General features: G+C 41.5%; 1 protein-coding gene across 2 annotated transcripts; it reads right to left on the bottom strand.

The window, feature by feature from the left end:
- Nucleotides 1-5776: 5776 nt before the first annotated feature.
- On the bottom strand, nucleotides 5777-6753 carry LOC106588527 (cholecystokinin). Of its 2 annotated transcripts, XM_014177662.3 has the most exons (3): nucleotides 6529-6753; nucleotides 6156-6431; nucleotides 5777-5998 (listed from the first exon to the last, which is right to left on the bottom strand). In XM_014177662.3, the coding sequence occupies exons 2-3, from the start codon at nucleotides 6427-6429 to the stop codon at nucleotides 5928-5930; spliced, it is 345 nt and encodes a 114-aa protein (XP_014033137.1). In that variant the 5' UTR covers nucleotides 6430-6431; nucleotides 6529-6753; the 3' UTR covers nucleotides 5777-5927. The 2 variants fall into 2 exon arrangements, 1 of the variants encoding a protein (XP_014033137.1); XR_014382896.1 differs by lacking the exon at nucleotides 6529-6753 and having other exon boundaries at nucleotides 5777-6015; nucleotides 6156-6424.
- Between the last annotated feature and the right edge of the window lie 4284 nt (nucleotides 6754-11037).

Here is an 11037-nt window from a genome sequence, read left to right as displayed (position 1 = left end):
TGTGCTAACGAGACGGAGATTTTTGGACATAAATGATGAGCTTTTTTGAACAAAACTACATTCGTTATGGACCTGTGATACCTGGAAGTGACATCTGATGAAGAGAATCAAAGGTAATGGATTATTTACATAGTATTTTCGATTTTAGATCTCCCCAACATGACGTCTAGTCTGTATCGCAACGCGTATTTTTCTGGGCGCAGTGCTCAGATTATTGCAAAGTGTGATTTCCCAGTAAGGTTATTTTTAAATCTGGCAAGTTGATTGCGTTCAAGAGATGTAAATCTATAATTCTTTAAATGACAATATAATATTTTACCAATGTTTTCTAATTTTAATTATTTAATTTGTTACGCTGACTTGACTGCCGGTTATTGGAGGGAAACGATTTCCTCAACATCAATGCCATAGTAAAACGCTGTTTTTGGATATAAATATGAACTTGATAGAACTAAAAATGCATGCATTGTCTAACATAATGTCCTAGGAGTGTCATCTGATGGAGATTGTAAAAGGTTAGTGCATCATTTTAGCTGGTTTTATGGTTTTGGTGACCCTGTCTTTGACTTGACAAAACATTACACACAACTCTTGTAAATGTACTGTCCTAACATACTCTAAATTTATGCTTTCGCCGTAAAACCTTTTTGAAATCGTAAAACGTGGTTAGATTAAGGAGATGTTTATCTTTTAAATGGTGTAAAATAGTTGTATTTTTGAAAAATGTGAATTTTGACATTTATTTGGATTCAAATTTGCCGCTCTTGAAATGCACCTGCTGTTGATGGAGTGCACCACAGGTGGCACGCTAGCGTCCCACCTAGCCCCAAGAGGTTAGTTCCTGATCCCTTCCAGATTCTTCCAGGTAAACTGTATGAACCAACAGAAGTCATCTTTTCAGTTCTCAGGCTTACTAACTAACTGACTAACACAATCTCTAACCCACCCTTACAGGCGTAATCCATCACTGGGAGCAACTATACTAACTAATGGTGCACAGTTACTAATGCTGCTAAGCATTTTAAGTAGGCAACTGACAAGCTGAGTATCTCACTGAATTGTGTGATTGGTACTTTCCTCTTTTCCTGTATTTGCAGTCTTTGCTCTCGCAGGCTATCCGCTTTTGGAGCTGTGAGCATCTGAGCACCACGTCGCCCTCCTCCTCCAATCAGCAGCCCCGTGGGCTGACCTTTGACCCTAGCCAGGGTGGCGGCCACCACTCCATCTCCACCCCAGCATCTCCTCTATCACTGGGACTCCTGAGGCTGCTGGAGGATCAGGGCCTCCACCCTCACCTACCCTTACCACCAACTGACCCCACACACTGCCCAGACATGCCCCACAACGGTAGAGGAAGAGCGGGGTGGAGGAACATGCACTATGGAGGAAGAAGGGAGAAGGAACATTTTCAGCTTCAACCTGATAGAGAAGCTGAGGAGTCTGGGACTTCACAAGGTGGCAGACCGAGGCGTGGTGGACTGAAGAGAGAATGGAGAAGAGAGCGAAGCAGTCAAATCAAATCAAAAATCAAATCAAATGTATTTATATAGCCCTTCGTACATCAGCTGATATCTCAAAGTGTTGTACAGAAACCCATCCTAAAACCCCAAACAGCAAGCAATGCATGTGAAAGAAGCACGGTGGCTAGGAAAAACTCCCTAGGAAAAACTCCCTAGAAAGGCCAAAACCTAGGAAGAAACCTAGAGAGGAACCAGGCTATGAGGGGTGGCCTGTCCTCTTCTGGCTGTGGCGGGTGGATATTATAACAGAACATGGTCAAGATGTTAAAATGTTCATAAATGACCAGCATGGTCAAATAATAATAATCATAGTAGTTGTCGAGGGTGCAACAAGTCAGCAACTCAAGAGTAAGTGTCAGTTGGCTTTTTCATAGCCGATCTTTGAGAGTATCTCTACCGCTTCTGCTGTCTCTAGAAAGTTGAGAACAGCAGGTCGGGGACAGGTAGCACGTCCGGTGAACAGGTCAGGTTTCCATAGCTGCAGGCAGAACAGTTGAAACTGGAGCAGTAGCACGGCCAGGTGGGCTGGGGACAGCAAGGAGTCATCATGCCAGGTAGTCCTGAGGCATGGTCCTAGGGCTCAGGTCCTCCGAGAGAAAGAAAGAAAGAGAGAAAGAGAGAATTAGAGAGAGCATATTTAAATTCACACAGGACACCGGATAAGACAAGAGAAATACTCCAGATGTAACAGACTGACCCTAGCCCCCCGACACATAAACGACTGCAGCATAAATACTGGCGGCTGAGACAGGAGGGATCAGAAGACACTGTGGCCCCATCCGATGATACCCCGGACAGGGCCAAACAGGCAGGATATAACCCCACCTACTTTGCCAAAGCACAGCCCCCACACCACTGGAGGGATGTCTCCAACCACCAACTTACCGTCCTAAGACAAGGCCGAGTATAGCCCACAAGGATCTCCGCCATGGCACAACCCAAGGGGGGGGGGGGCGCCAACCCAGACAGGAAGACCACGTCAGTGACTCAACCCACTCAAGTGACGCACCCCTCCCATGGACGGCATGGAAGAACACCAGTAAGCCAGTGACTCAGCCCCTGTAAAAGGGTTTGAGGCAGAGAATCCCAGTGGAGAGAGGGGAAACCGGCAAGGCAGAGACAGCAAGGGCGGGTCGATGCTCCAGCCTTTCCGTTCACCTTCACACTCCTGGGCCAGACTATACTTAATCATAGGACCTACTGAAGAGATAAGTCTTCAGTAAAGACTTAAAGGTTGAGACTGAGTCTGCGTCTCTCACATGGGTAGGCAGACCATTCCATAAAAATGGAGCTCTATAGGAGAAAGCCCTACCTCCAGCCGTTTGCTTAGAAATTCTAGGGACAATTAGGAGGCCTGCGTCTTGTGACCGTAGCATATGTGTAGGTATGTACGGCAGGACCAAATCGGAAAGATAGGTAGGAGCAAGCCCATGTAATGCTTTGTAGGTTAGCAGTAAAACCTTGAAATCAGCCCTTGCCTTAACAGGAAGCCAGTGTAGGGAGGCTAGCACTGGAGTAATATGATCAAATTTTGGGGTTCTAGTCAGGATTCTAGCAGCCGTATTTAGCACTAACTGAAGTTTGTTTAGTGCTTTATCCAGGTAGCCGGAAAGTAGAGCATTGCAGTAGTCCAGCCTAGAAGTAACAAAAGCATGGATTCATTTTTCTGCATCATTTTTGGACCGAAAGTTTCTGATTTTTGCAATGTTACGTAGATGGAAAAAAGCTGTGCTAGCTAATCCAAGTTTATAATTTTAAAAGTCTAATTGATCATTAGAAAATCATTTTGCAATTAGGTTAGCACAGCTGAAAACTGTTGTTCTGATTAAAGAAACAATAAAACTGGCCTTCTTTAGATTAGTTGAGTATCTGGAGTATCAGCATTTGTGAGTTCGATTACAGGCTCAAAATGGCCAGAAACAAATAACTTTCTTCTAAAACTTGTCAGTCTATTCTTGTTCTGAGAAATGAAGGCTATTCCATGCGAGAAATTACCAAGAAACTGAAGATCTCGTACAACGCTGTGTACTACTCCCTTCACAGAACAGCGCAAACTGTCTCTAACCAGAATATAAAGAGGATGGGAAGCCCCGGTGCACAACTGAGCAAGAGGACAAGTACATTAGAGTATCTATTTTAAGAAACAGACGCCTCACAATTCCTCAACTGGCAGCTTCATTAAATAGTACCCGCAAAACACCAGTCTCAACGTCAACAGTGAAGAGGCGACTCCGGGATGCTGGCCTTCTAGGCAGAGTTGTAAAGAAAAAGCCATATCTCAGACTGGCCAATAAAAATAAAAGATTAAGAGGGGCAAAAGAACACAGACATTGGACAGAGGAAGATTGGAAAAAAGTGTTATGGACAGACGAATCTAAGTTTGAGGTGTTCGGATCACAAAGAAGAACATTCTTGAGATGCAGAAAAAAGGAAAAGATGCTGAAGGAGTGCTTGACGCCATCTGTCAAGCATGGTGGAGGCAATGTGATGGTCTGGGGTTGCTTTGGTGGTGGTAAAGTTGGAGATTTGAACAGGGTAAAAGGGATCTTGAAGAAGGAAGGCTATCACTCCATTTTGCAACGCTATGCCATACCCTGTGGATGGCGTTTAATTGGAGCCAACCCTATTGAGCTGTTGTGGGAGCAGCTTGACTGTGCGGTATGTAAGAAGTGCCCATCAAGCCAATCCAACCTGTGGGAGGTGCTTCAGGAAGCATGGGGTGAAATCTCTTCAGATTACATCAACAAATTGACAGCTAGAATGCCAAAGGTCTGCAAGGCTGTAATTGCTGCAAATGGAGGATTCATTGACAAAATAAAAGTTTCAACGACACAATTATTATTTAAATTAAAAATCATTATTTATAACCTTGTCAATGTCTTGACTATATTTCCTATTCATTTTGCAACTCATTTCATGTATGTTTTCATGGAAAACAAGGACATTTCTAATTGACCCCAAACTTTTTTCTTCATCAAATACCATCACAATACCTTTTCATTACTTTGGGAAAGATTCAAGGTATCATTATTTAAGAACCACCAAACTGACCACAGTTTGCCACACTTAAAACACCCAAGATGCACTGGAATTCAGTATGACCTGCATATTATCTGCTATTAGAAAATAAAGCATTTGTGGGTATTAACCACATTCACTTTACTGTGGTAAAACCACACTTCAATCACTCCCCATTACAGAATGGTAGAGAGATTGATACACTGACTGAACTTCCTGAAAGTTTGTGACATTAATGACATTCACTGAGGTATACTACTCTGCTCTTTACCCAAAAGTCCTCATTTAGCACTCGTGGTACTGTGCGTTTGCATGGCATCACACATCACCTGCTGCAAATCACTGTAAAATGCTTTACTTCGAAATGCTGTCAATTATGTCAGTCATTGTAAACTTGTGTATTTAGTCGTACCTCACCAAAAGCATTCATGTAGTCTACCATGCTGTATCAAAGACAACTGAAAGTGACTGTAAATGGTCTCGCCACTAGTCTATGTGCTGGATCTGTGTTAACAGACCTTAAACTAAAGTGTTGTTGGTACAAATGTAATTCATGTCATCAGGAATAATGAAAGTGAGCTGTATGAACATTTTTTGATCAATTGATCATGGACTGCATGCTTTTTTGGATGCTCCTTCGGGTGTCTGGACAATCAATTGTAGATAAAAGGCATAGAATACTGCAGATCAAAAGGGAAAATGATAGCAATTATGACCATTTGAATTCAGAGGAAAATGAACCAAACAGCAATACATATATTTCAGATGTTGAAATCGACTACTCTTTGCTGAATTCTATGTTATAATCACTGAGATGTATGTCTGTATAAATTGTACCACCTGTACATTAAAACGTACATTGTATTTCCATCAGCCACACGTGCATGTGTGTTATTTTTCTACTCAAAGGGCAGGTTTCCCCGAACACATTAATCCTTGTCCTAGACTAAAAAGAACACTTAATGTAGATTCCGTGTCCGGGAAACCAACCCATGTCCTAAATGGAAACCGGCCCATGTCCTAAATGGAAACCAACCCATGTCCTAAATGGAAACCAACCCATGTCCTAAATGGAAACCAACCCATGTCCTAAATGGAAACCAACCCATGTCCTAAATGGAAACCGGCCCATGTCCTAAATGGAAACCAACCCATGTCCTAAATGGAAACCAACCCATGTCCTAAATGGAAACCGGCCCATGTCCTAAATGAAATCAAGAAATGTCCGTAGACATATATACTGCAAACATGTTTATTATGACACTTGGATTAACAGCAAAACTCATGACGTTAGCCAATGAAAATATATACAATCTATTTAAAATAGGAATGTATTCCTGAGTAACGCCAGTGCAGGCAGACGTTTCTCAGTTGGCCTTTGGTACGTCTCTACTCTGCACTCCGCCGTCCAAAGTCGACCCATCCTTGGTAGTCCCGGCCCGGACACTCGTTCATCGTCTCTGCGGACAATACAAACCTACATGAACCAAACAGAAAAGTTCAATGTGCATTTAAAGTGATCAAGCGAACGACGTTGCACTTCCAATTTTTCACGGTAGATGTTGGCATCTCTGTCTCGCGCACACACACAAGCACTTGACTCCACACCACGCGTACCTGAGATGGCCTGCATGATTTGCTTGGACATGAACTCGCGCTGGTCCTCCGACAGGTGCGCCATCCTCTCCATCCGTGCCATGCTCGTTTGCGTGTCATGCTCCTGCTTAGCGACGTTCTCCGCAGCATTCCTCACTGCCTCCCTCCTGGCCAGTAGCTGTGGCAGTATCCCACCCTGTTTGGTGTTGCCATCCGACTTGGATACGGGTGATGTCAAACCAACCCCCACTAGCGCTGCCATGAGGACGCACACCAACAATCCACTCATTGCCATGCCTGGACGCAGAAGAAGAGTTTTCTTACAATATAGCTTTAGATTATTAAAAATAGGGCATGCAAAAAGCATTTTTTTGTGTGTGAAAGTGGCAATTACCTTAAAAGAGAGGTGACCCTCCGTGACAGTCTGTACAAAACGAAGTCAGCAAGTGCTATTTTATTGCCAGTTCTCTATGTCAGGTATTTTATACACACAGGTCTATGTAACCAATATGGTCAAAGAGCAATGTCTGATAACAATGTCCAAGATAGATCCCTTGATTGATTAAAAGAGACGATGGAAACGCCATGCGTAATGGATACCTGCATCCCATTCTGGCACCATCAATATTCTAATCGCTTACCTGGAAATGTGAGACAATAAAGTATAACTCAGACGTTCAATAGTGGTTGTTGCTACAGAAGTCTACAACCCTGTCATAACACCTGTATCCAAGGCCAAGGTCCACCAACTCTAACTTCCACTCTCATTGACATGCAAGGAAAACCATGAATCAATCAATAAAAACTGCCATGGGAAAAAATTGCAAGTTGTCTATCACTTAGAAACACATTTGAAACACAAAAGCACTATATCATTACTGATGTTCTTAATATAGACCTAGTTGTAAAAGGATTATGACAGCGATATAGTTATGGCGTAACCTAAACAACGGATGAGGAAGGGTTTTAAGTGGACAGTGTGTGATGACGTACGTCCTCCACTCTTATCTGGACTGAAGAGAGCATCATTGACTGGAACCAACATTAGAGTTGTTTACCTATAGATTTTCAAAATAGTTAAGGAAGTATCTTCTGTGTATAATATAGTCTTTAAAAGCGGGAAAACATTTTAATTCAATTCATACAGATATGATATCCATTTAGATTGTTGTCAACGAAGCTTGTCTCTGATTGGAAGCCATACTTAGGCAGCCTGTTTTTCCCTTTGTTTTCGTGGGATCTTGTTTTGTGCAGCTGTGTGTGTGCAGCCCCAGAAAGTCACGTTTGTTTTAGTTTTCACCTGTTTCTTGTTTTGTTCCGGTTCACTAAATAAATATGTGGAACTACCGGTACGCTGCGCCTTGGCTGATCTGACAGGGAATTTGAAGATAGCACTCGTGACAGACATGCTGTTATGGAAATAGGAAACAAGAGATAATGGTTTAACATGAACCTGATGTCTCTTTTCATTGTGCACTTCACAGTAATGTAAAGTATCAACTCATTTATATAGAAAAACTGGAAGCCAGTCTGTCAGGTTCTGGCACTCCAAGGATGATAAGAATGCATAGGTGGCTCTTTCCTAGGAAGATTGGAGGTGTGTGTGTGTGGAAACTGGGGTAAATGGGGTATGTTTGAGATGTTGTTCATTCAATTTTGAGATTTGGGTGTGGAAGAGAGCGTATTGTAGAAACTGATCATTAACCTCTTACATCTAGACGTTCCGCTAGCGGAACACCACTCCAATATCCAATGATAGGGCGTGGCGCGAAATACAAACTCCTCGAAAATCCGAAAACTTCAATTTTTCAAACATATGACTATTTTACACCATTTTAAAGACAAGACTCTCCTTTATCTAACCACACTGTCCGATTTCAAAAAGGCTTTACAACGAAAGCAAAACAGATTAGATTATGTCAGGAGAGTACCCAGCCAGAAATAATCCCATTTTTCAAAGTAGCATATATGTCACAAAAACCAAAACCACAGCTAAATGCAGCACTAACCTTTGATAATCTTCATCAGATGACACTCCTAGGACATTATGTTATACAATACATGCATGTTTTGTTCACTCAAGTTCATATTTATATCAAAAACCAGCTTTTTACATTAGCATGTGACGTTCAGAACTAGCATTCCCACCGAACACTTCCGGTGAATTTACTAAATTACTCACGATAAACGTTCACAAAAAACATAACAATTATTTTAAGAATTATAGATACACAACTCCTTTATGCAATCGCGGTGTCCGATTTTAAAATAGCTTTTCGGTGAAAGCACATTTTGCAATATTCTGAGTAGATAGCCCGGCCATCACAGGCTAGCTATTTTGACACCCACCAAGTTTGGTACTCACCAAACTCAGATTTACTATAAGAAATATTGGATTACCTTTGCTGTTCTTCGTCAGAATGCACTCCCAGGACTTCTACTTCAACAACAAATGTTGGTTTGGTTCCAAATAATCCATAGTTATATCCAAATAGTGGCGTTTTCTTTGTGCGTTCAAGACACTATCCGAAGGGTAACGAAGGGTGACACGCCGGCGCGTTTCGTGACAAAACAATTCAAAATATTCCATTACCGTACTTCGAAGCATGTCAAACGCTGTTTAAAATCAATTTTTATGCGATATTCCGACTGGAAGTCGTTGTTTTCGTTCAAAGACTGAAAGTGTAAAATGGCCTCTTCACGTGCATGCGCGCGCCTGTCTCATTGTTCTCAAATCGACCACTATCCAAATGCGCTACTGTTTTTCAGCCAGAGACTGCAGAGTCATCATTCAACGTTCTGGCGCCTTCTGAGAGCCTATGGGAGCCTTAGAAAGTGTCACGTTACAGCAGAGATCCTCTGTTTTGGATAGAGATGACAAAGAAGGCCAAGAAATGGTCAGACAGGGTACTTCCTGTAAGAATCTTCTCAGGTTTTGGCCTGCCATTTGAGTTCTGTTATACTCACAGACACCATTCAAACAGTTTTAGAAACTTTGGAGTGTTTTCTATCCAAAGCTACTAATTATATGCATATTCTAGTTTCTGGGCAGGAGTAATAACCAGATTAAATCGGGTTCGTTTTTTATCCAGCCGTGAAAATACTGCCCCCTATCCATAACAAGTTAAAGGGAAATTAAAAAGATAATTAAGCATGTAAGATTGTTGATGTCCTAGATTAGAAATAAACCCATTTTGTTAGGGTCCTTCCACTTCCAGGCTCTAAATTGTGCTGGCCCAGTCTGTGCTGTGTCCATTATTTGTACTGGTGTAACTTCCTGTAAAGGAGGTATACCACTCCCTTCCATACTTGCTTTATCATAATAGCCCAGACACACAGGCATTTCAGCTGACATTTGGAAGTAATTGGGCATAGGCCAAACACAATTAGGACTCACCCTTTCACTTTTGTTATTGTCTTACCTAATCGAGGCAGAACATCTCTACTTGTGATCATAGAACCAAAGAAAACAGTAGAAAGAACAGAATGCCTGCCAAGTGATTAGGCACGCAATGGTGTCTTGGTTTCCCAGACATTCCTTGGATATACCTCTTGTCACGTGGTGCCAAAGAATAGTCAAGTCAAACACTTCCTTTTAACCTTTAGGGTCACCAAAGAATACATAGAGGGCATCAAGTGAATTGTTTTTTTCATCTACATGTGTATTGGCTGAATGAGGGGGCTTTGGGGTTTCAATGGGTGGTGGTTTGAGGATAGTGACAGTGAAGTCTTGATGGGGATGAGTTTACATAGCGAGGCATGTGGATAATTCATCACATCGTCTTGTGGGTTCACCGTGTATGAATGATTTGAACTTTTGGGAGGTAAAAAATAAAACAATGTCTGCTTACAGGGCCTGAAGAATGTATTCACACCCCTTGACTTTTTACACATTTTGTGTTACAGCCAGATTTTAAAATTGATACAATAAACATTTTGTGTCACTGGCCTACACAAAATACCCCATAATGTGAAAGTGGAATTATATTTTTATTAATACACCCAGACACTACAAAGATACATGCATCCTTTCTAACTCAGGCCAATGGTGACTTTAAAACAGTTACAGAGTTTAATGGTAGTAATAGGAGTATAGTAAGGATGGATCAACAACATTGTAGTTACTCCCCAACATGAACCTAAATGACAGAGTGAAAAGAAGGAAGCCTGTACATAATAAAATTATTCCAAAACATGCATCCTGCTTGCAATAAGGCACTAAAATAAAACTGCAAAATATGTGTCAAAGAAATTAACTTTATGTCCTGAATACAAAGCATAATGTTTGTGGCAAATCCAACACAACACATCACTGACTACCACTCTTCATATTTTCAAGCATGGTGGTGGCTGCATCATGTTATGGGTATGCTTGTCATTGGCAAGGAATAGGGATTTTTTTTAGGATAGAAATAAACTGAATAGAGCTAAGCACAGGCAAAATTCTAGAGTAAAAGCTGGTTCAGTCTGCTTTCCAACAGACACCGGGAGACAAATTCACCTTTCAGCAGGACAATAACCTAAAACACAAAGCCAAATTGGAGTTTGGCTTACCAAGACGAAATTGAATGTTCTAGAGTTGCCTAGTTACAGTTTTTAAAATGGCTTGAAAATCTATGGCAAGACTTGAAAATGTCTGTCTAGCAATGATCAACAACCAACTTGACAGAGCTTGAAGATTTGTAAAAAGAAATTGTGCAAATATTTTACAATCCAGGTGTGTATAGCGCTTAGAGACTCTTAGAGCCAGAAAGACTCATAGCTGCAATCGCTGCCAAATGTGATTCTAACATGTATTGACTCAGAGGTGGGAATACTTATGTAAATGAGATATTTCTGTACTTAATTTTCAATAAATGTGCAAACATTTCTAAAAACAACTTTTCACTTTGTCATTATGGGG

This window comes from Salmo salar, chromosome 02 (genome assembly GCF_965601325.2).
Source record: "Salmo salar chromosome 02, fSalSal1, whole genome shotgun sequence".
Lineage (NCBI taxonomy): Eukaryota > Metazoa > Chordata > Actinopteri > Salmoniformes > Salmonidae > Salmo > Salmo salar.
This window is presented reverse-complemented; position numbering and strand designations above follow the sequence as displayed.

Excerpts from the sequence above, each read along its gene's own strand:
- LOC106588527 (XM_014177662.3), bottom strand. The coding sequence starts at position 6,429 with ATGGCAATGAGTGGATTGTTGGTGTGCGTCCTCATGGCAGCGCTAGTG. Across the intron at positions 5,999-6,155 it reads AATCATGCAGGCCATCTCAG|AGACGATGAACGAGTGTCCG; the intron begins GTACGCGTGGTG and ends TATTGTCCGCAG.